Raw genomic sequence first — 26,469 nt, 5'->3', positions numbered from 1 at the left:
TTACTCAACCTGAGGCTATCCAAGTTGTTTCTTCATCTGAGAAATTCAACATTAAACCAATTGCTTAGCAGTGGATCCTCTGCAATGAATGGGTGCCGTTAGAATGAGAGTCCAAACAGTAGATAAAAACATCACAATAATCCACAAGTAATCCACACCAGTTCATCTTTTAAAGTCTCGTGAAGTGAAAAGCTGCATCTTTGGACATTTTAACTTTAAACCATCATATTTGGCCAAAATCCAAGTCCATAATCCATAATGACACATCCTTAAGTGAAAAAGTCCATTCCCTCTCACATCTTAATCCACGGATATATATGTTTAGAATTTGACTGTTTTCAGAGCTTGATCAAGATGTTTTCACTGGAGAAAGCAATATAGCATGGATAGGAGTGCAATCTTAAATATGTATTTTTTCTTACAAACACGCAGCTTTTCACTTTAAAAGACATTAACTGATGGACTGGAGTGGTGTGGATTACTTGTGGATTATTGTGATGTTTTTATCTGCTGTTTGGACTCTCATTCTGACGGCACCCATTCACTACAGAGCATCCATTGGTGAACAAGTGATGCAATGCTACATTTCTCCAAATCTGACGAAGAAACAAACTCCTCATCTACATCTTGGATAGCCTCAGGGTGACATCATTTTGATTCTTTAATGCACTGTAACGCAGCAGCTCTCTTACTTCGTGGGAGGGTGAAACAGCTACGAGGGTTTGGATCCCAACATTTGGCCACAGTCAGTGTGATGGGTCTGTAAATGTAAAGATACACCAAAAAAAATCATCAGTGCTTATATAAATCTCGTTTAGTCTATAACGGGACATCACCACGTCCACTTCTTACCCAGGTTTATGGACGATCTCTCGCAGCACCCTCACTGCATCATCGTTACTCATGTTCTCAAAGTTGATATCGTTGACCTACAACAAAACAAGCAACTCTTAGAAATCACAAACAGCCGGCATGATCAGGAATATCTTACAGTATAAAACAGACCTGCAGAAGCATGTCCCCAGGCTCAATGCGTCCGTCAGCAGCCACTGCACCACCCTTCATGATGGAGCCGATGTAGATTCCTCCATCGCCCCTCTCATTACTCTGCCCGACTATACTGATGCCCAGGAAATTGTACTTCTCTATAGTAAGACGGAGAGAGAAAAACAAAATGGAGAGATGAACAGTAGACTACAATTTTAGTTATATGAGAATGCAACATTTTAAAATGAAACTTTTGTTAAAATGTAAAAAGAAAAAAAAAATCAATCCCCACTTTCAGTTGTTTTTTTATTAAACAGTCTCTGGTAAAGATTTGGTGCAACTGGATCTTGGGTTTCAAGCAGTTAATACTTTTATTGAGCAAGGATGCATTAAACTGATCAAAACTCAAAAGTGACAGTAGAGACCTTTATAATGCTACAAAAAAATCTAATAACTGCTGTTTTCAAGCCTTTAGTTTATCAAAGATTAGCACAGTTTCCAGCAGCCAATCAGCATATTAAAATGATTTCTGAAGGATCATGTGACACTTAAGACTGAAGTAACAATGCTAAAAATTCGGCTTTGATCACAGGAATAAATTACATTTGAAAATAAATTAAAATGTTTCACAGTATTACTGTTTTTACTCTATTTTTGATCAAATAAAGAATGTTAACAGAGTGTTCAGCAGCAGACACACAGATAGACATGCGCATATACTCACCCATGTTTAATGTGACAGTGATGATGTTCAGAGACATGGTGGAGTCAGTGATGCTGCTGAACGATGAGGACTGGAGAGATCGAGAGAAAGAGAGCGAGAGATGAGGACACACTGATATACACACTGATAGTCATGAGGTTTATCTGGACTCTCACCCGCTCCATCCTGGGTGCTTTGGGTTTCCGTCTGCGGCGGCGATGGCGTCTCATGAGACGTGACGATGTGCTCTGCTCCGTGGAGCTGCTGAACCTGTAGCAGCATCACAGTTGACACACAATCTTCAGAACATCATATTCAGCCTGAAAATGTCTTTTGTGCACATATAATGCACACTACAGTCGTCTCAGCTCTGATTGGTCCTGAGAGTCACGTGATGCTTCCCAGCCAATCACCTGAATTAGTGTAGTAGTGTATCAGAGCATGGAAAACCTTGCTTTGTGTTGGCTTTCCAGAGCATGTGATCTGAGTGTACATTAAGTCATCTTCATGAGGAGCCATAAGCTACAATTAACATGTTCAAACATATCTGATTCTAACAATTATACTGGATCTTTTTGTACATATAACTTTATAATGTCCATATTCAGATGACCTCTTTTAAGATTGTCCTCTTTTCATGTGAAAAACACCAGTATAGTTCACACTGTCATTGATCACGATGGGGCAGATGTCATAGATTTTATTATCTTTATGCAAAAATACTTTGGACCCTTATGGTTTTTGGGCATTTTTACATTATTTTCAGGACCATCGAGCTCATTCTGTCTTTTGATTCTCATCATGGTAATACAAACTACAAAATTTCATTCTTATTACTGTAACATAGAAAATAAAAATTAACATATTTTACTATTATTATAACGCATACATCAGCTTTTGTTGTATAGCCTTAAATCAATAAATAATTTAAATGTAAATTTTTACTTATATACTTATATATAATACAAACACGTGCATGTATATATTTAAGAAAAATATGTTATGTTTATATACTAAATATATTTATATATAATTTAAAATATAAGAATATGAATATATAAATGTATAACCATGTAAATATTTTCAAAATATATACTGTATGTGTTTGTATTCATATATACATAATAAATACACAGTACACACATATATAATATACACAAAAACTGTTTGACATTTATTTTGCTAAAAAAATTAATGCAAAGTTGTATTTTGCACTATAATGCAGTAAAAAAAGTTTTACTGTAACAAAAATCAGCATTAAAAATTATGAGAAATTTAGATACCACTTTAAAATAAGGTTCATTAGTTAAGATAAGTTAACTACTTTAGTTTACATGAAATAAGCATGGAAAATATTTCTAAAGCATTTATTAATCTTAGTTCAAGTTAATTTCAGCATTAACTAATGCATTATTAAAATCTAAAGTTGTGATTGTTAACATTGAATAATAAACTGTAAATTAACATGAATTAACAATGAACGGCTTTATTTTCATTAACTAACATTAACAAAGTTTAATACATAGTGTAATAAATGTATTGTTCATTGTTTGTTCAAGTTAGTTAATACATTAACTAATGGAACCATATTGTAAAATGTTAGCGAAATGTATTTATTTTACTAAAACATAAAATAGTATTCTTTACTGAAATACAACAAAAAATGGAGTGCATTACTATAAAGAAAATCATTTGTAATTAAAATAATGAGAGAGACCATATCAGATGCACTATAATAATGTGAACTGAGATTTATGTCATATTGGAAACAATTCTGATCATGCTAATAGTACAGTAGATTAAATCTACTTGCAAAATATGATGTTTTCTTTCTTTACAGGCTGACTGACCATTGTGCGGTTTAAAGACAGGTTTATTACAAATCACAGATGCCACAATAGCAGACTGGCAAGGGAAAATTAATTAATATAAATGACTGCAAAAATTGTCTCCACTAATAACTAGATAACAGAAAAAGCTGTGCATGAAAAAAAAAAAAAGTAAAAAATATAAGGACCTAATTTAATGGCTTTTTAATGAGTTTTCTTGTTTGGTTGGATCAAATGATATTGATATTTATCCCAACATATTAGGAAATGCTTTCAACATAATTTTTTGGTAAAATAAGATGCTGCATAGCAAAATGTATCAATTAAAATACTAAAAGAAAAAATATCTTGGTTGCATGAATTTCCCTTAAGAATAATGATATTATTATTTTTAGAAGTAAAAAATACAGTAGTATACCAAACTTTTATTTTGGTGGTTTAACGTGAAGATATTTTGAGTTTCATGTTTGTTTTAATTGTAGTTATTTTTAAGTAATTAAACTTAAAGTGAAGTGAATCTCAGAAACAAAACATTGTACAGGTTAAAATTATTGACTTTTCTTTTATGCCAAAAATCATAAGGATATTAAGTAAAGATCATGTTCCATGAAGATATTTTGTTAATTTCCTACCATAAATATATCAAAACTTAATTTTTGATTAGTAATATGCATTGCTAAAAATTAATGTGGACAATTTTAAAGGAAATTTTCTCAGTACTTTCTTTTTTTTGCACCCTTAGATTCTAGATTTTCAAATAGTTGTATCTCGGCCAGATATTGTCCAATCCTAACAAACCATACATCAATGGAAAGCTGATGATGTATACATCTAAATTGACACTTATGACTGGTTTTGTGGTCCAGTTTCACAAATGTCAAGAGCTTATCATCGTATTTACATCGTATTGACAAATTTTCTTGTGATCTTGATATGTTTATCGCCCAGGCCTACATCAGACATCTGTTTCAAAAGAGTAAGAGAAAAGCTTGTTTTCCGTGACTGGTGTCTTGACACTCACCTGCTAGTGGAGTCCTCCTCCTCGGAGTCGAAGAAGCTGGTTGTGTCCAGCTCGCTGCTCATCAGCGTGGAAGAGCTCTCGAAGCCGGCGATCTCCGGCCTGCGCTCCGGTCGTGAGTGACCGTTCAACCGGCCTCCTGCAGCACACAACACTCATCAAACAAGCCTGTGTGTTTCCTCGTCATTAGCCAGGACTGACTTGTGGGTAAACTCACCATGGTCGTGTGTATCTTTCCTCCGAGGCCTCTCTCTGTCTCTGACTCTCTCTCGCTCTCGGTCTCTTCTCAGCGATGGACCCACCTCAGGCTCGGTATCATTGCCCAGGTCACCCTGACTTCCTGCGGCATTCGCACTGGACCAAAGAGGATGAAGATGAAGTGATGAAGGACGAGTGTCCAGAAGACAGATGCTGAGTAATACGTGCCACACACACAGTTCACATATGAAGGCTTTTTAAAGAGAACTCTTTTACAATTAGTCATAGATGAGCAAAACCAATTAACTTAATAATTAATTTGCAAAATCAATCCATAAAGCATTTGTAAATCATTGGAATATGAAAGAGTGTCATGTTAGAATCATAGACACCTCAACAATTGACCTATTCAATACAATTAAACAAAACCACTGCGATGAACTGCAGTATTGAACTAAGAATGAAATTCATATTATAGTCAGATAAAACTACAACCATTAAAAAAGTTACTTGAAATTCCATACAGAAGTATATATATATATACACACACATACACACACACATTTATTTTATTATTATTATTATTTTCTTGAAAATATACTAAACAAAAAATGGCCCAAAATATATGAGTAAAATATATAATTTATGTATAATAAAACATATAATTTTTGGTATATTTTGAAATATATTTATACCATATACATTTTTTAAATATATTTTTAAATAAAATAAAAACTTTTACATGTTTTCTTTGAGTCAGCTGCCAACAATTCTCATTTTTGTAACTCGAAGTACTTAATTAACTAAACAAATTTAGCTAAAAATAATAATAATAATAATAATAATAAAAAAATAAAATAAAAAATAAATAAAACTTGAACTAAATTTAACATGAAAATAGAAAATACAAAAATAAAATTAAATAAAATTAAACAGATAATATATTTAATAGTGTTTTCCTATAATAGTATACAGTATATGAATGATCCTAAAATAACACTGGACAGAACACATGCACAGACAGTATGTGTTTCATTAGCCTGTCATGCCATAAACAAGCTAATGAGCAGCATTTTCTAGCTGGCTTAAAAGCTATAAAGCATCAATAGTACACAAAATGTGTACAGTAACATTCCCAATGAAAACCTAATTATGGCTAATTACAATTTGTAACTCAGAAAGTTCCTGAAAGTATCCTTAATGTAAGTTGATCCTGTGTATTGGAGCAAAGTACAGTGTTGAAGTGTTTCTGTATGTGAGGAGATCTTCGTCCATGTGTACTGAGGATCAACAGCAGAGGGAGATCACAGGATGCGGCTGTATTTCTCCAAACTGCTCTTGGCCTGTGTTCAGTGTATGAATAATTAACCTGCACACAAACACACTCACACAGAGGGGAGTCATGCTGCCTGACAGACAGAACAGGAAACACACACACACAGACAGGAAACACCAGCACGACAAACAAGTATGCACACACATGTGGTTACACACAGATAAAGACACCCACTGACCAACTATGCCACAAACAGACCTGTGGGGAAACCCAGAAACCTGGAGGACCACACACTGATATGAACAAGAAAATAAATAACATCAAAACCTATATAAGGGCTGCACGATTTTGTCAAAATAAATCATTTTGGTATTATTTTGAGAGTGAAAGTTGAATTCTGAAATCAGTAACATTTAACGTCCCAACAGTAAGCCCTTGTTCAACAGCTTTTTGGTTTTGGATGCATTTTTTCCAATTCATTTTCTCCACAGGGATTTATTCAATGCAATTACATGAACTTAAGTGTGCTTTTGTTGGCTTAGGACTTAAGTACATATTTATATTTCATAATTGCTTCTAAAGTATGGATGCGATTTGAATTTTTCCTTGGGAGTGTTACAAGCTCTTGGTGCATGAAGAAGCTCTGTACAGTTGCAAAGTCTCAATCCCAAAGAGATATTCTTTATCAAAGTTAAGACTCGTCTATACCCCCCTAAAACACCTCGTTCAAACATGGCCCCACGTCTACATCACAATGTGGGAAGATTTGCATAACATCGCCAAAAAAATTATCACACAAAAAACGGCCAGGGTTTTTTGGCCCGACGAAAACCTTTGGCCAAAGCGGGCCAGCTGGAGCTAGAGAAGTGGTTATGAACAAAGGCAGAGTTTCTCCATGTCTGGAAAGCATCAGTGCCGCAGATCATTTCAGAAAGATAACAGTTATAACATCAGCATTAAAGACTTATTAACATAAGTTGAGTTCAAAACTCACTCTTAGTCAGCAGACGTTAGTTAGTGTTCGTTTTGTGATCGTGCTAGTTCCAGTGACTTATTTCTCATTAGTTTTCTGATAACTTCTCTTTGTTGGTGAAATGATGAGGTTTCATGATGTTTTCCTGAGAGGTGTGTAAAGGCCGGATTTTAGTGAAGCTCAGCAGAGCTTCTGACCCGATGGTGGAAACGCAGCGCTATTTTGGCTTCGGTGCTACAGGTCCGAGGCTATTAGCCCCATCCAACCCGATTAAAGCACTGGCTCGCACTGGCCCGACAGTGGAAAAGCGGCTAATTGGAACACAGTTCATGCACGGAGCTCACTTCTTACAAGCGGATTATCTGAATGAGGTGTGTTAACAAAGAGAGACATGCAAAACGTGCAGAGATGGGGGGAGCGAGGACTGGAATTGAGAACCAGTGGTGTAGAATAGCGCTTTTTTTGACGTTTCTCTGATCACAAATGCAGGCATGGTTTTCTGTTTAGGCGGCACGATACAATGCAACTTGTTAAAAGACAGAATAAGTCATTATAATCTGCAATTATGTCCCCACTGGATGCAACAAATGCCTCGTTTGTAATGGGTTTTTATTGTTTTGTCTAGTCAATCCGGGACACGCATCACAGTGTGTTAAGGAGTGTAACATTTCCGTCAGACGCTTTGTCGTTCGGCCAATCACAATGCACTGGACAGCTGGCCAATCAGAGCACACCTCGCTTTTCAGACCGATGAGTTATGTAAAAAACTATGCATTTCATAATGGCGGGCCATAGAGGAGAAACAATAATGTACAGTATGTGTTTTTTAACCTTATACTGCATAAACACATTTCATTACACCAAATACACAAAATAATGTTCTTTTTAACAACATCATATGAACCCTTTAAAATAGGCTGCATCACATTTTAATTAACTGTTCAGACCTAATAGCACTTCACCTCCACCAGGTCTTTTTCTTAACCACCTTCACATTCCCGTCAAAATGAGCACTTAAAGCAATCAATGCCTTTGTAAGTAAAACATTGATCTAAATTGATGAGCAGGTCTTTCTTTGAGGGCCTGTAGAGTTGATTAGATTTACAAGTAACAGGGTCTCCGGCTAATTGGAAAATTTGAACACGTGGATCTGAGACTCGCACAGCTCCTTATAACACACTCCTGTGATCAGCCAGATGTCATTAAGGGTATTGACGTGTAAGCGCTCTTGGGGTTAGGGCTCTGATTAGTTCACGTTAAAGGAAACTGGTGCCTTTGAGACGAAGGGTAATGAGTTAATGTCAACACCGAGCGCTTCCGGTCTCTAACCACCTCAAATTAATGTATCTGACAAGATCACAAACATCATTTAGAATACGGTGTCCTTTCTTTAAGTTATTATTGTTTAATTGTTTTGAGTTAAAATAAATTTTCCTATACTAGTTTACTATTCAAAGACAACTACAACAAAGCCATACAGTGTGAAAACTGTGGCTACAAAACGTCGGGCTCAACCTGTGGTGTGATTCAGAGGCCGTTTACACAAAAAGGTTTTCAGACATAAACGGGACACTTTTTATGCATTTTGCCTGTGCGTTTACATGACAACAGTTTTTTGTTAACTGAAAAACATATTTTTGGAAATGGGTTTCAAAGTTTTTGAAAATGCCACCATTATTGTTTTTTCGTATAAACACCCAATATGCTCAGTATGTGTTGTTTTTAAAGGCAAATGCGAACAAACCTACACAACAATGGCGGAGTATTTGGTAGCACTTTATTTTACAGTCCTGTTCCTCATGTACATACTATGTACTTATTATAGTAATTACAATAACTATGTAATAACTAGGTACTAACCCTGAACCTACCCCTAAACCTAACCTTACCCCATGTAGTTACCTTGTGTTACCAGAACTTTCTTAGACAAATATACTGTAAGTACACTATAAGTACATGTTAGTACACGTACTGTAAAATAAAGTGCAACCGAGTATTTGGTAGTTGTTGCTGCTCATAAGTTTGCTAACACTTCATCAGCAAAGTGTGAATTTACTTCACCAATACTACAACCAACAGCGGAGACGCATCATATACATCATATAATCGTCAGGTACTGTTTAATACCACGGTGACAGCGCCAACTACTGGTCTGACATACAGCATTTCTGCCTGTTTTTGACTTCATCGATGTCGTATAAACATAGTCTTAGAGGTGTGACTACCTGCTTTAACAATGACTAATGAGAAAGCATTTGAGTAGAAACATAATTATATCATGTTGATGTAAGAACTGCTTTATGTGAAATAGAAATGTTCTTAATTGATTATACATAAACATCACTTAAAGTGTCAGTGAAAACTTTAGTTTTGGTTTCTATAATTTTTTTATTTTAGTACATCACTACTAATATCGACTGAATATGTATTATTTTGGTCTGCTGGTGTACTACACACCACCACACACTCACTCACACACACACACACACACACACACACACTCACTCACTCACTCACTCACTCACTCACTCACTCACTCACTCACTCACTCACTCACTCACACACACACACACACACACACACACTCACACACACACACACACACTCACTCACTCACTCACTCACTCACTCTCACACACACCACCACACACTCACTCACACACACACACACACTCACTCACTCACACACACACACACACTCACACACACACACACACACTCACTCACTCACTCACTCACTCACTCACTCTCACACACACACACACACACACACACACACACACACACACACACACACACACACACACTCACTCACTCACTCACTCACTCACTCACTCACTCACTCACACACACACACACACACACTCACACACACTCTCACACACACACACACACACACACACACACACACAGTGTGGGATAGCTGTGGGGTTACTGACTGGAAGGAGGGGGGTCTGGAGTCCCCGATGCCTCCTGTCCTCTCCAGCGGGGGCGGCACATCGGCCTGAGAGTCTGCACACACTGAACCGCCGTCAGAGCCATGAGAGCCATCTGCAGACACCAGCTGTACAGAGACACAGAAAAAGAGTTATTTATCTACAGCAAAGGAAGTTAAGCTCTATCTACAGCATATGTGACATGATCGAAAATGTCTCATGCTAACATACCAGTATTTACAACCATTCAAAGGTTTGGGTTCTGTCAAAATATTCTTTATGTTTTTTTTTTAAGAAATGTCACTTAACGAAGCTGTATTTATTTAACTAAAAATACAGTAAATGTTGTGAAATATTATTACAAATCCAAATAACCGTTTTCTATTCGAATATATTTTAAGATAAAGTTAAACGGTTGCTTTTTTCAGATTTTTCCTGTGATCAAAGCTGAATTTTCAGTGACACATGATCCTTCAGAAATCATTCTAAGAACAGAATTAATTTGAAATATAAATCTTTTGCAACATTAGACATGTTAGAATGAGAAATTAGAAATTCATGCAAAAAATTGCATCATTCTTCTAAACAGTTGTGTATGATAGATAAATAAGCTTTGTGTCTATATTTTATAAACAGTTCATTGAATCGATTTCCTGTTGTACAAGTATCACTGTAAGTGTAAAGGACTGAACTTGTATTGAATCTTAATCAAAAGTGTACTGTCCGCTTAATTTTCTCCATGTTTTAAAACCAACGGAGATCTGAGGGCACAGGGGGCATGTCATAGTTTAGGAGGGGTATAAATGAACCAGAATGCCATGAACCCTATAATAATGATCATTATGAGTGTCTTGGAAAGAGAGCTTTCACATGCCTGCTGGAGAAACAGAGAGTCTCTTATACGACCACATCCGCTCATACGTCCTGCGACACTGGCCACAATGTGCTATTGGAGTCCCAACACCACCCTAAATCTGTCTGATTGAATCTTCTCGTTATGGAGGGGATATTTCAGGAGTGTTTTTCACCCACCCTGTGACTTCACTTAGATAATCCAATCACAGCCAACATGGAAGGAGACAATGTGCTTTAAGAGCACAGCAGCACAGAGAAGAAGCAGCCATTTTCACTTATTACACCTTGGGTGATACTTATTACATTTTGGGTCATAGTTTTCTTTTTTCTTTTTTAACACTATTTCCCATATTTTCCACAATCTGAAGGAACAGCTCAAATAAAAAAAAGAAGAAGAAAAGAAAAAGAAAGAAAGAAAAAGCACAATCGGATATGTTAAATGTATAAAATAATAAATACAAATGCATCTAAATAAATAAATAAATAAATAAAGTTTATTCTTATGATACTCCTTGTAAAATGGTACATGCAAAACATTATTTAGGCCTGGTTTAAGATATAGCCAAAAAAATTGCCATTAGAATGAAACATTACATAAAATAATAAACTTAACGTGATGCATATTTGCCTGTCATACAGAAATTAAAAAGAAAAGAAATAAGTATGATTTCTGTAGTAGTACTAATAAACTGAAAGTGTTTTAATACACACTAACCAGGTTTATGTATTTATCATCAATAAATCCAATCTGGTTTACACAGTTATGTTTAATCGTGTGCATAACTGAATATATTAAATTTTTTTCATGATGAACTAATTTATGCCGAATTAACAATTAGGATAAATGCATTTCGAAAATATGTTTACTTAAAAAAAAATAGAAGCAAATAGTTAATAAATTATGCAATTTTTTTAGTAAATAATTCTAATCTCATTTTTTAATGTATGAGTGATAAATAGTTTATTAGTTTATGTTAAAACTGCATAAATGGAAATTTGATATGCAACATGAATACATAAATCTTACATTTATGTATGCATTTGAGAAAGAAATGAGGCCAAAAAGGGCATCCATAACTTTTAGAACTTATTTGATTTGTAGTGTGTGTGAGTGTTTGTATATATATTTATCCCAATCACTAATCTGCCACAATAAATTGCTTTTCTGGCAGCAAATGTTAATATATGGTAGAATTTCCTGTTGGCAGACTCTAGATCTAATTCTAATTGATGGATGCCAGATATAAAATCAAATGTTGTGTTTTACAGTGATAACCAGCTGACTACTCCCAGGTGTTGAAAGCGATGCAGTACCGCTCTGATCACTAGATGGCCCTCCAGCACACTTGCGTTGCTCTTTCAAAGGCTGCGAGCTCTTTGACGGACAGAGCCAAGTCCCTCCCTGCCCGACAGCTTCCACAGGCTCGGCTCTGCATGGGAAAGCTGCTGGTGTGAATCTGAAACGGGGGCAGTAAGAGGACGTGCATATTTCCCTCGCCCCAGGTTCCTGCTTCTCCTGGCCGCTGCATTGGAAAAGCGCATCTGAAAATGGCAGGGAGTAAAGCAGCCATAAAGAGCACACCTTGTGCTTCTCTGTGGAACGGGAGATTCGAGAGACGGGAATCTGGCTGCATGTGTGAATGTGTGCTTAAATCCATGTGAAGGAATAGTGTGTGTTTCTCTTGGCTGAAAGAAACAGGGTGTGTACGTGTGTGTTTGGAAAAGAGTCAATCAGAGGGAGGTGATGCAAATAATAGGCAATGTGAGAATTTGTTACTTACATGTGCATTCATCTAAATTGTGCAACCAGGTGTAAGCAAGTACCTCTGATTGTGTGTGTGTGTGTGTGTGTGGGTGTGTGTGTGTGTGTGTGTGTGTGTGTGTGTACAGGTGTGCGTTTCTTGCTTTAAAGTGAAAAAGAAATGCTGTTTAAAACCAATTTCTGTAATGTGATGTATTTCAGGATATCAACATGAATTAATTGCAGTACATATTAAATTCAATAGGTCAAAATAAAAAGTGCTTTTTCATCCTCTTATGTAGGACTTACAGTACAGTAAGTACATCTTTACATGCACATAAACTACAAAAGAAAAACTGAATTTGCTGCAGAAGGAGAAGGTAATATATATAGTAATTTGTGTATACAACAAATTATGAGCTACAAGCGCATAATCTACGAAGGAAACACTTTTACCGAAAAAATTCCCTAAATTCCACAATTGCTCATTAAAAAAGACGGTATTTTGCGATGGGACAGCAAGAAACTGGACAAACCAATGGACCGATCTCATTGCACAGCATCTGAAATGCTAGTTTTGTCATTCTAATATGCTTGAGCAAAGTCTCGTCAAAGTGCTTTGTTCTAATTAACTCCAAGAACTGTGTTCGCAAGCAGCAGACTCTGAGAATAATATAACATGACCGTGTTTCATCATCGCACTCTGTAACTCATAATTTGTTGTATATACAAATTATTATATATATTACCTTCTCCTACTCAAGCAAATTCAGTTTTTCTTTGTGATATTTTGTGCAAGTTAATCAGGTAGTGATGATTCTGGGTAGTGATGAAACTCTCAAATGTTTTATGCAATATTCCAATTTTGTGCATAAGTTAAATTCCTAAATTTAAATGGAAACCGCTATTATTAAAGTGAACTGACAAATGTACTAACAAGCATTTAAGGTAAACTAAAATAATGTATATGTAGGGGTGTGCCGCTTTCAGAATTGGTGATGACGGTTATGACGCGAGTGAAATGTGACGGACGGTTCATAACTTAACCGTTGGGGGGGGGGGGGGGTCTAGCGGATAGCGTGTTTCATTTTGTTTCATATTGTCTCGCCCCCATGCTAGTAGATCTGCCGTAGAGTCAATTGGTTGATCTTGGAGATAGCGGGTTAACTCCGTGTCAGCGCATGCTCTGATCGGTAAAGGGGCACAGATTTCAGACCTCCATTTAGGAGATCTGACACAAAACTCATCATCCGCGCCAAAGTATTTTGAGCAAATTTCAAAGCCGCACCCGCCCGCCATCCACTGATTAGCTGACTGACTGTTTTGTGGTCTATGGCGATGCAATGCTTTGCTGATGCGAGCCGCAAAAAAATAAAAGCCATTGTCTGTTCTAGAAAGGATGCAGCAAAGATATTTAATGCTAATGTATGAGGCATAGGCCTACGCTGAGTTTAATTTACGATGAGATGCGCTCTAGTTCACAGTGCAGTGCAAGTGAACGCGGCGCGCTAGTGCTTCCATGTCATGGTTATCATTGTCTGCTATATTTGCTTTTTATTTATTAAAATACATGCAATTGGTTGATGAAAAATTTATTAAAATTAAGATAAAATTTGTTCAAAACGAAATTCGTTTTTAAGAAAGGTTTTCTACAAAGCAAAATTTAATGAAGTGGTAAATATCATGTCTGACGATTTACAAAACTACCCCTATGTATATGTCATGTTTTTAAATAGGTTACATTTATAATTACACAACTGTAAAGATGGAGATGCAGTTTCTAGACATTTAAAACATATTAACTTTAAATGAAATTTGAACGGCATAATACAGTTTAAATAATAATCTACTTTACATGAGTTTTAGTAGGTTAGTCAACACATCAAAATGACTACTTTTAAGACATGATGAATGATAATTTAAAATGTACTTTAAAGTAAAACATTTAACATTATTGCCAAGTTCACTTTTTAAGAGTGTACAGAAACTAGGGCTCCACGATATTGGGAAAAAATTACAATGCAATATTTTATTTCTCTGCGATATATATTGCGATATGAAATCTAATCAAATTTTTTTTCTTACAAACAAAAATGGGGTGAGAACACTTACATTCTCATTTTTAATGACACCATCATGTCAATTGATAAATATGCGCGAGGGAAAGAAAGCAAGACCGGTGATCGTGCGGCTAGGTCTCGCTCTCTCTCTCTCGCGCGCACTCTGTCTCTCTATCTCTTGCGCTCTCTCACGCTCTCGCGCGCGCGCGCTCTCTCTCTCTCTCTCTCTCTCTCTCGCACACGCACTCTCTCTCTCTCTCTCTCTCTTTCTCTCTCGCACGCGCTCTCTCTCTCTCTCGCATGCGCTCTCTCGTGAGCACTCACTCTCTCTTTCTCTTTTAAAAAAAAAACAGTAACAACAATATTTAGCAGCAGTGTGAACGCACCCTATGTTAATGTGTTTGTTCCCGGTGGAATAGATCTGCTACGCTGCTGCTGCAGATCAAATAGAAAGACTAACTACTGCCAAAACATCCACAGATGCTGCAGTGAGCATGTAAGAAATACTGCTGCTGCGCATTTAACATATGAAATAGCTCCTATATTTAGCATACATGAAATCACCCTCCAGCAGATCAATACAGGTGGAGCTGGGGAAGGTGGAGAGTTTCTGAAGCACACTGCAACTGCTACAACAAGCACTAGCCAAGTTTTTGAATACTGCTGCTGCTGATATGAAAAGAACCAATCAGCTGCACCATGTGATAATGATGTCACTTTGTGAGATTGAGTTAGACCTATTGGACTGCGCCATCTAGAGTTTCATGACAGAACTGTGGAAGGGCACTTTGTGTAAAGATTCTCATGTTTTTTGAAAATGAACCTCATAGAAGCATCTCCATCCTGCAATGGCCTTCAAGAAGCTTTAAAAAATACCATCAGGAATTTGCACTGTCAACATTTTCTATTGTGTCTCTGAGACAGACGGAGGAGGAGCAGATGTTTGTTAACCGCTAAACACTCGCGCTCAATGTAACGCATCCACACACACACTCACCCCTGACTGACTGATCTCTGAGCTCCCTCACACCTGGGCCTCCTAATCAAACCTTAGGGCCCTGCTACATTCTGAGGTAAATGAAGGAGAAATGAGATGTGTGAAGATGTGTGTGTGTGTGTGTGTGTGTGTGTGAAGGCTAACTTACCCATGACACAACACGTCCATTGAAACACGGTAGTTTGGCGTTGTCATCAGATATCTCCTCCTTCACCACCCTGCAGAGACAACACGTCTATTAAAATGATTTTAGTTTATTAAAATGTAACAAAAATACATGAGTTGCACTCAAAATATAAAAGCAAGCACTGTGGTCTGTTGTCACACATAACAAAATCCTCTTTAATTTGATTATGCTTAATCACTTAAACCAATTATATGGTTTTGTTTGAGAAACTAAAGAAAATCTCAGTTCTGCCTGTACTATGCAGTTGCTACAGAGATCTAGCTATATTCAGTTGACTGATATAGCATCGCTAATAGGTTGCTAAGGTGTTCTGAGTGGTTGCTAAATAGTTGCTTATGTCTCATGTCAAAAGAGGCCATAGTATAATTGACAATTGACTTAAAATACACCCCTAAATAAGTAAAGCCACATTTATCAGCTCCATTTATAAACAGCCCCTCACACGTACACAGGTTAATTTAGTCATCCATAACATAAACCTCAGAGTCCCTCCCCCTTCCCAGCTGCTCCTTAAAAAGGTGCTGACCCCTCTGACTCCTGTCGCCATGGAAACCTTTGTCAAAAAGGAAGAGGGTGAAAGACAGCTGGCTTGAAAAGCACGTGAGGTTTGCAGAAACAGAGCATGTGATCTATTAATAATAAAAAATCTAGCTGAGTGATCATGATTGCATTCATGCAATATAAATCAAAGCCGGGCGTCTCTCTTTAATCACACAATTTAATGCAATGGAAAAAATTATGCTAAGCAATTCAATATGCTACAGATAGTTCTCTTATGTTTTTTTCGGTTCAGATAGACAGCCATGTTAATCTATATTCTACGTGACTCAGGACATACCTCTGTCTCTGTTGTGATGCATCATATTCACATAGCAGCAGTGATGAGAGAATGTGCTTGAGAAACAGTTCATAGAGGAGAAACCAATCTTGATATAAATTATCAGTCACTAATTATTGGTCACTTACTACATAATAAAACTGTAGCACGTCTACTAATAATAATATATAAATGAATCAGTTTTCACCCATGCAAATTTGTTAGAAACAATGCATTGCGATACAAATGGCAACTTGTATCCGATTATGCACACTTTTTTTAAATCGATGCATCGCATTGTTAACTTTTATGATGATGAATCGATGTGAATCGGTGAATCTTACCATCCCTAATGTGAATGCAAGCCCTCTCAGCTTCGTAAAGCCCATCCGATGCATATTGCATATAAAAAGGCAGCATTTGAGAACAACATTCAATCTGATCCGACTGGCTTGATTTACTGTTTCCTCCTCTAGTGTCTAACTAAATTAATATTAAATGAATTCAAACTGATCTGATGAAACTTTTTTACATCCACATTAAGGGATTTGTGTCATGCATCATTTCTCTTTCTCTCTCTCTCCCTCTCTTCTTGCCAGATGAAGCTGATCTAATGAAACCCTTCAACAGTGACTGTATCTGCTGAATGCACATCTGTTGAAGTGATGAGTCAGAGCCTCTCAGGCTCAAGATCTCATTCCAACTCCATGTCCCAATACACTTGTGCCTATATACGTTTTTTCTTGTGCAATACAGCATACAGAAAGACCATGCTGTTGAGTTTGGTGGACGCCTCAGAATGCTTCATGTATTATTGTGTGTGTGCATATTTTATCCCATGCAGAGTATGTAGACTTAGGCATGATTGACAGCTCTCAGTGAATTCCAATCTCAGCACTTTGTTGCTTTTGGTGAGTGGATTTCAACTGTTCCACAGCACAGACTCTAATCCTGCTTGGGCTGTGCAATAAAAACTCAGTAGGGATGGTGACATAAGAGGCTCAGAGAGCAGCTCTACTTCTCCTTTCCCATTCTGTTTTTCTCCTCTGCTCTCCTCATTCCTTTGGCAGCATGAGGTCTGAAATGCTCAGTTTGGATAACAGCAGAAATTCTTCTCAGATATGAGTTATATCTTTACTTGAATGAACAGTTCAGCCAAGATAAAAAATCTGTCATCAATTAGTCACCAAGTCATTCCAAACCTGTATGACTTTCTTACACGGAACACAAAAAGTGAAATAAAATGTACCAAATCATATAGTAACCAGGTTAATATACCAAAAAGGACTAAATATAACACAAAGGAAAAAAAAACATTAAAAGTGGTGTGTATACAGTAACTATCAGATGCAATGAAACGGAAGTAGTGAGATCTTTTATTCCATATTGTGATTTAAGTGCACTGTATGAAAATGAACTTAGCAAATATATATTTTGGAAAAGAGGGCATGAACATTCTTTAAACATCTACCGGTAAGGTCATATTGGTTTGGAACAACACCATTTTAGTGAACTAACAGCCTTTTAAATGATTGAAATAGTGTATGCTGGTGATTAACAGATGGATGTCCACATCTCTGCAAGGATCTTCAGATATTCATGTCTTTCTACTTCCTTCCCCACATATGCATCCAACCCCCTCCCTTGTGACCGAGGTGACTGACAGGAAATCTTGGTTTTATTACAATGGTGCAGGGCTTTCCGACTCTTTCAAAGATCTTTATTTGTTTCAAACACCATAGCTTATCATTCCCCCGTTTATATATTTCTCCATCTCTTTTCAGTCTACTTTAGCAATAAAACATAAAATCGCTCCAATACTTGCGCACAAAGACTTCATTAGACTGGCCCAGTGGAATTGGGGCAGTGTGTGCAGATGGCTCATGTGTGTGGACAGGCCCATTGATTAGCTGATCTCTAATGAAGAGGCCTTCCTTCTTCATAGCCCAAGATGATTAGATTTAGTCTAGAAAACAAGCCTTGACCCCCACAGCAGAAGATGTGGAGGAGGAGAGAGAGAGGAGGGAGAGGTTAAGAGAAAGGCCAATAGATGAGAATAAAAAAGAAAGGAATGAAAGCACTCCCAAAGTGCTCTGTCCTATCTTTGGAGACACAGTCAATCCAGATCCTGAAGCTGCCAGACAAAGAGCCAGTGATGCAATGAAATCCACAGAGACCCAGAATACACACAATGCAATCACACACATGTACAATATGCTAATACTGTCCAACACACTTGAAGAACTGTACACACACACGTGCACTAGGCAGAGGACAAGACAGGAAAATAAAGCAGGGGAAAGTAGGTCAGTCTCCTTTACAGAAACATCCCTTCCATCAGAGAGAACAAGTTCAGCCTCTCTCCGCTGACCACTCACACACATTTTATTCATGCAACTTCTTCAGAAACTTGATGTATCCACCACAAGTCTTCAAAACAAACATTTAACAATCAGATGGAGTATGGAGAGAGACCGTATGTGGTGTGTTTGCCAGCAGAGCTGTACAAGAATCAACAGAATATTTCAATACCACTGGAGAAATGATCTATGAAATTGAATTCCAAAAGTGACAAAATAATCAACTTCATAATTTTACAATTTGTGGGTAGTTTCCCCCTCACTGCACAAATAAACACTGCAGTCTTTGCTTCCACAGTGATGGACAACACTAATGATTCCTTGCACATTCCAAAACGCTTTCAAAAGGCCTGTCAAGATTATTGATTAATTGTGTGAGCATGGTTATTTGATCCAATCGCAACTATAGCTCAAAATTTGAATCACATTTTGCAAGTAATTGAAATTTAAGCACTTAAGTAACGCTGTCAAATGACTCTTTTTTCCGGAGTGGTATGGGAGAGCAGGGGAGTCATAATCAGGGTTAGTTAATTGCAACTAACAGAAAAATGATAATAAAATGTAAAACAATTATACAATATTATTTTTTTTCAAATCATTGAAATAAATATATTTTTTTACATAAAATTCCATGTAAAAAAATAATAATAATAGTTAATAATAAATGTTTGCATTGCAATTCATCAGCAGCACATTTTGAAGGCATTGGGCTTATTCTGTTGAATATAATTATATACTACACTTGCATAGCATTTAATTTTGTCTTTCTATAATTATTTTAAGATTTAATAAGTTTTAGGATAAATAATACAAATCAAAAATATATCTTTTTCTTTAACTGATTTTAAACGGCTACAATGCATCGTGGAAAACACTGTGACATAGCCGATATTTTAAGGCTTGGGCACTGTAATACTATTGTGTTTCTGATATACGTTACAATGCAATTGTAATTTCATATACTATTCCAAATAAAAATTAAATATTGAAATGAAATTAGAGGCAAAACATACTTTATTCCTGATTGATGCATGCCATGAAATATACTTCAAATCCTCTGAATCTCCATTTATTACTGTTTCCCCATGAAAGGCTTTCCTCAAGTAGGATGCTCCATCTGTCTGTGAAACCTGTGTGTGTGTGTGTGTGTGTGTGTGTACTATAATGATGATCATGATGCTAATGGCCTTACTGGCCCTGCAGCTGTTAGAGAGAGACCCAAGAGAGAGGCTGATGCACACACACACACACACACACACACACACCGTCGTTCAGACTACCACCATTAAATGTACACAAAGTCTATTCTGAATGAAAACTTAGTGACCCATTTAATCAAGTACACCACCTGGCAAGATCTCTATTCTCAATGGCACCTTCTCAAAGAGAAGTAATTCATACATTAGAACAAGCACATGATGAAACTGAATCTGATCGCTTCCCTGAAACTGATGACACATCTGCAGTGAGCTCAGCTTCATCATGCTCTCATGCTACATCACAACGCCACATTCCCGCCACTGGATGAAGTCCGAGCATAGAGATCCAGTATAATGTTGTTAATAATGAGTGTGCATACATAAGAGTGTTTATACAAAGGGTTAAAAAGTACATTCAGCACATTATAAATTGTGATATTCTAAACTAAATCAGCTTGCAACATAATCAACATAATGTTTGGCCAGCAGTCATCTTCAGTGAGGAGAGTAAGTGCTAGGACTAATGATGTCTTCAAGTCAAGAAGTTCATATTTATGAGTTGGGAAGTTATAATTATGGCACCAGGCACATTCAGTAAGTTTGGTTAGTTTCATCAAGAGTTTTTGAACTCTACATCAAATTGCACATTTTTATGTTTCTATTCAATTCATAAAGGACTGCTGCAAAGATTATTGGAGCATGTTTTACAAGAAAATACCATTCCAGTTTTTCTCCTTTAAAATTTCAAATTCAATGCATTGCTACTCTCTTTATCTTTTGTTATCTTGTTTTCTTTTGTTTCTACATCACAGTTTTTTCAGTGTATTTACACACTCTTAGATCAACAGATCATGATGCGCTACAATCTGCGAATTATCATAATGTGTCAAATGCGTCAGATTTCTCATATCCATATGAAATATGTGTGTGAAACAAACTGAGGGGATCATAAACAGACTTTTTCCAGTCAAAAATAAAACCAGTCGTAACTGCCAATCAGTAGGTCAAAACCTAATCATACAGTACGTGCTGTAACGAACAAACGTTAACCACAATTTATTACTGTCACTTTCATTAATCTTTCTCTTAGTTTGCATGTTGTTCCAGGTCACTGAGACGAATTCAGCTGTTGTTTTGAATTGAAATCACATGCAGTGTAATGGGCATGGATCAAGCGGGCCTGTTTTGCATCATGGCACGGCAGAGGAGAGTCTGGAAGTGATTATGCCACAGGGTACGGAACAATAGCTGGCTGTTCACCTTGATGAGCAGGTTTGGACAGTACGCTGATACAAACAAGCAACGTGGACAGGAAAAGTGTCTTAGGAGGGTCCTGTTTTGCATGTGGTGGATGGGTCTGTGTGTGTGTGTGTGTGCGAAGAGGTTTGTGTAGCTGGGCGTCTAAAGGAGAACTTTCTGGCATGCCAAGAAAAGCAAACAAAAAGCAGATCGCATGGACTTGAATTTCGCAACATGACACTGTTCTTTGTGGCTTAACAGTGACTGTGGAAATCTGCTCAGAGGATCAGTGAGGATGATTCCCGAGTGGTCCGGTGTTTCCAAGTCAGCATTCCAGACCTCAGCCGCATGCATTGGGAGGTGCACAACAGCACTAAAGTGCACTTTACCGCTCATAAACACTGGAACGACTGCTGCACTACTGGGGGTGGTGACCGAGCAAAGTCATTTTTCAACTCCTACATCTAAATACGCAGCCTGCTGCTTTCTAAACACAGTAGCATTGAAACAACACCATGTAAATATTGACAGGCAGAATCCCACACTTTATGACCAGTGAATTGCCATTACTTTCATAGTCACCGTTTATTAGATGCTCAAGATTTTAAAAATCATTTCACAGAGATTTAACTCACGAAGAACTATTTTGTAGTCATTTTCTTGAGCTGCACATTTCTTGATAGCCTAAATTTCTTGATGAATAAATGTTCATGACGACGACGTTTATACTTTCATACACAACTTTGGAGGATTTTTCATGGCTTTTCCATAACTTTGGGGGATTATGGTAATTTTCATGACTTTCCCAGGCCTGGAAATCACAATTTTAAAATTCCCTGATATTTCCAAGACTGTGGGAACCCTGGATGTGGGACGGGTCTTGAGTTAGGCCAGATATACAGGAACAAATTAGTTTTATTGTTTAAAGTAGAGCTGTGTGTAAAATCATATGCAAGTGTGTCAGTGGTTGAATATGATAAGAGTCTGACTCTGAGTCTGATTATGTCAAAACCAAGGTCAGCTCTCATGAGTCAGATTTACTAACTTTCTTCATTTCTGGTTAATAAATAAAACGTAGGCAGTGTCATAACTTTTGAGGATTTTGGGTATTTTGTTTACTTTTCCAAGCCTGGAAATCACAATCAAAAAAATGTCTTGTTATTTCCATGACTGTGGGAACAGGCAGGTCTTGAGTTTGACCAGACAAACATGAATGAATTGGTTTTATTGTTTGCAGTAGAGCTTAATAACATTGAGTAAATGGGGTGCAAATCAGAAACTGTGTCAGATGATATGAAAATGCGAAGACCTGATTTCTTCACGCCATTGTTTGTTTATACATTGATTGATATTTGTTTGTTTGAGTGTGTTTAATTTTTTTATGTAATTTGCCTCTTTTCAGTAAACACTGCACTCCCAAAGAGTCCATGTTTCTGGCTTATAAAATATTTTTTGAGCTGAAAATGACTAGAAAAATATTATTTCCATGGAAAGTAAAGTTAAAACACCATGTTATTTCCGAATTGTCCATGTAAGTGAGAGTCCTGATTCACTGCCTAAAGTGACATATGCTTCTTCAATCACAGTTAACACTGCGGTGTCCATGTCACAGAAACGATTACATGAGTAAGTAATGAGTAAGCAATGAGCACCATACAGTGTACTGTATAATTACATCTTGTTATTGCTATTGTAAGTCATTATTTTAACATGAAACATGGACACTGTAATGTAAACCATGCTCTTACTCAGTCTGGTGTATGGTTCCACACTTGATCTGTCACTGAAATAAAGCCCGTCTTTTTTTATAAAAAAATAAAAATAATAATAATTAAAATAATTGATAATCATCACACTTTGAATCTCAAATCACATGAAGCCTACCACCTTTTATACAACAGACGCGTATATGTGCTCGAAAATTGCGGTTTGTTACCTGTCTGTAACTGTAAACAATACTAATACAGACAGTAGAGCTCAGATTTCTGAGGTTGTGAGAGAAACCGACGGGGTTTTTGCGAAAATACAGATAAAATAAGTAAATAATGACACCGAATAAAGCCGTTACAAAGTGGTCAGTCTGACAGGAACAACGGACGACACAAATACAAACGGTTTTATTGTCATTAAAACGTTCGTATATCGTGCCTTACCCGAAGAATCATCGTCCATGGATTGAAGAAAAATTTGTAGTTGGGTTTATTGAGGACATTTTTGAAGTCGGCGAGCGTGACGTCTTCAGCGGGATGTGTAGTTTGATGAGGTACGGAGTCTCCTGCTCGTCGAGGTGATAGATGATCTTGGTCTCCGCCATGGCGGGGCCGCTGCTGAGGGACAGGCCGCGCGCATCAGCCCTTCAGCGGCTCGCGCTCTCCGCTTCCACCGCGCCTCTGTCCAGCCGCAGCCTCTGCGCGCGCTCTCCAGTCAGAGACGATTAAACACAAGCACAGAGTATCCTTTGCCCTCGTCTGTAATACAGATATATCTAATAGTAGAATATATTAGTTATAATAGATGGTCCTTGGCGTTTTTCGGATCGTGCAGCTCGGACTTTGGGCTCCCTGCGTGTGAATACTGTTGCTTTTTCCTCTTCTCTGTCCTTTGGAAACAACTGTCGGCCGATGTGAGCACAGCGAGACAGCCCCTCCTATCGATTCACCACCGCGCTCCTCTACAGGACGAGCTATACACATATAGCACTGGTCTTTGGCTGCTAGGCTAATAAATGTACTTATTTGATCTCAGGATAGAGAAAGACGCATCTCAATTACGCAGGGAGGCGTTCAGTCGTGTTGTATGAATCACTCTATAGAACAACTCGATCTTTTTGACTACATGCAGTCAAACTGAACAGTTTATTCATTAATTATTTTCAATGTCCTTAAATGTTTGTGTGTGTGTGTGTGTTTAGAGGGGGCTGTGAGGAAGTAACCCAACAAACTCACCTGAGGAGGAGATGCTGAGTAATGATTTGTTCGCCGATAACGCCCTCTAGAGGATGAAACGGCTTCTGTACAGCTGGTGAACTCTGGTGACCTCTGGAGGTGCACAACATAACATTTATCAAAACTTATTTTTCTTTAAGCTATATCAAAGTAAGCATGCCTTTAACGTGGTAATTCAGGGCTGGTGTGGGACTCATTTTCATCCCTGGAGTTTCATGCAGGCCCACTTTAATTTACAACTGACTATAGGCCTATTAAATAATGTAATAAAAACCTCAGTGAACTGTTTTCTGCAGCCTGGTAATCCATTGTATATTTACTCGCATATCTTCAAAAACAGACGACTTTTCAGCAAGGTGCCTAAAACACTGTCCCCTTAGGGGGGCGTTAAACGATAATTACGGTCATCATTAGGGTTGCCAATTAACTTCAGAAATGGGAAAATAAGGAACAATTGTGATTCTTTAATAAGAGAAAAAGGGTACTGCTCAAAATATTTGTACTGTACCATAATGTCTGCCTTAAAATTTTTCAAAAATAATCACATTTGTTTTTCTTAACCTATTTATATACAACTATATTAAAGAAATTGTTTAATGTCATTCAAAAAAAAAAAAGTAATCGGCCTGAAGTAAATCGTACCATTCTAGAATTGTGACTTAATGTAGTAATTTAGGAGGTGTAAATACTGTGAGATTACATGTATTCAATTACATGAAATTTGAAAAGTGTTAACAACTAAATGGTCATGAAACATCAGTCAGTAAGGCATTTTAACAAAAGTTTAATTTGCACCCATATAGCCTATGAATTATATTAAAATTAAAATTTTTCAGTTAAAGAAAACTTAGTTTGTTAAAAACATTACTTCTTTTCCTTGGGTTTTACATGGATTTGTGGTCCAATTTTAAGAATACACTATAATTTTAATAATAAAAATTAAAAAAAATGTAGCAGATTTTTTTTCTCTAACAGAATTAAAACATTTTTTTTTTACTTTTTAGTATTAATTATTTGATATATTCTATTTTGTTGTCATTAAGATGGATTTGCATTGATATAAATACTGTAACCTATTTATAAACTTCACTGTTACAGTAAGTGTAATGGTGCCGTCAAATAATTAATCACGATTAATCACAGCCAAAATAAAAGTTTCTGTTTACATAATATATGTGTGTGTGTGTGCGGTGTATATTTATTATGTATATAAAAGACACACACAAACAGCAATGTTTTCATATTTACATGGATTTACAAGTATATATTTATATTCATATAAATTATATCATATATAAATATATTTAATATATAAATGTAAAACATTCTTAAATATATACATGCATGTGTGTGTATATTATATATACATAATAAATATACACACACGTTTACAAAAACCTTTATTTGGATGCGATTATCGCGATTAATCATTTGATAGCACTAGTTTTAGGTTTTCGTGAAATGATTTACATATAGATTAATATCTCATTACAAGAATCGTGTTGTTATATCGCCTAACTAAACGTTTTTACGTTATTACGATATTTCTCGCAATCCAAAACGTTTCTGACGCCAAATAGCTCCGCCCATTTTCATCATTGGCGCGACTTACAGTTAACCCATTAGTGTACTGAAGCTTGCAATGGAGTGATTAATTAATTGGACATTTGGTTGAAGACAATGATCCTGAAGATATTTAGGCATGAGGCAAACACAGACACAGGCTAAAGAGGATAAGTAAGATTTGACAGTAACGAGTCTTACTCCAAGTTTGGATGAACAAAAACACAGGCCCATCCGTCTCGCTTACAAAAGGTAAACATCGTTTTTATTTCATTATTAAATATATATAAATTAATGTTTGCCTATTATAGTCCACGCCTATCAGTTTTTCATATTAACCATAGTTAAGTCCATACTAACCACAATGATTTACTTCTCACTACTGCAGTAATACCAATGTTACTGTTTTTCTTAAAACAGTGTGGTTTTTAATGGTACAGTAATTGTAACTAGAAATGCCGTAATTGTTCTATCCCCAATAGATTTAGCATCTACAATAATTCTCTCTCAATTCCATAGTTGCTAAGTTGTACCTGTAGAAAAACATGATATATTTCTGACAATGGGCTGAAGGGGTCACATGGCT

The 26,469-nt window shown here is 36.8% G+C and overlaps 1 protein-coding gene across 1 annotated transcript in view; it reads right to left on the bottom strand.

Moving 5' to 3' along the window:
- The window catches only part of LOC113079959 (segment polarity protein dishevelled homolog DVL-3-like), a gene marked incomplete at its 5' end in the record, with an annotated part of 29,609 nt that extends 5,196 nt beyond the window's left edge, over positions 1–24,413 (bottom strand). Inside the window, 10 exons of the mRNA XM_026252205.1 lie at positions 693–760; positions 853–929; positions 1,006–1,145; positions 1,712–1,781; positions 1,867–1,960; positions 4,541–4,676; positions 4,755–4,891; positions 9,924–10,048; positions 15,722–15,791; positions 24,321–24,413. Coding sequence (XP_026107990.1) covers positions 693–760; positions 853–929; positions 1,006–1,145; positions 1,712–1,781; positions 1,867–1,960; positions 4,541–4,676; positions 4,755–4,891; positions 9,924–10,048; positions 15,722–15,791; positions 24,321–24,413 — 1,010 coding nt within the window. The remainder of the gene's footprint in view (positions 1–692; positions 761–852; positions 930–1,005; positions 1,146–1,711; positions 1,782–1,866; positions 1,961–4,540; positions 4,677–4,754; positions 4,892–9,923; positions 10,049–15,721; positions 15,792–24,320) is intronic.
- Between the last annotated feature and the right edge of the window lie 2,056 nt (positions 24,414–26,469).

The sequence above is a fragment of the Carassius auratus genome, unplaced genomic scaffold (assembly GCF_003368295.1).
Source record: "Carassius auratus strain Wakin unplaced genomic scaffold, ASM336829v1 scaf_tig00029941, whole genome shotgun sequence".
Lineage (NCBI taxonomy): Eukaryota > Metazoa > Chordata > Actinopteri > Cypriniformes > Cyprinidae > Carassius > Carassius auratus.
The sequence above is the reverse complement of the archived record's forward strand: the minus strand, read 5'-3'. Positions and strand labels throughout refer to the sequence as shown.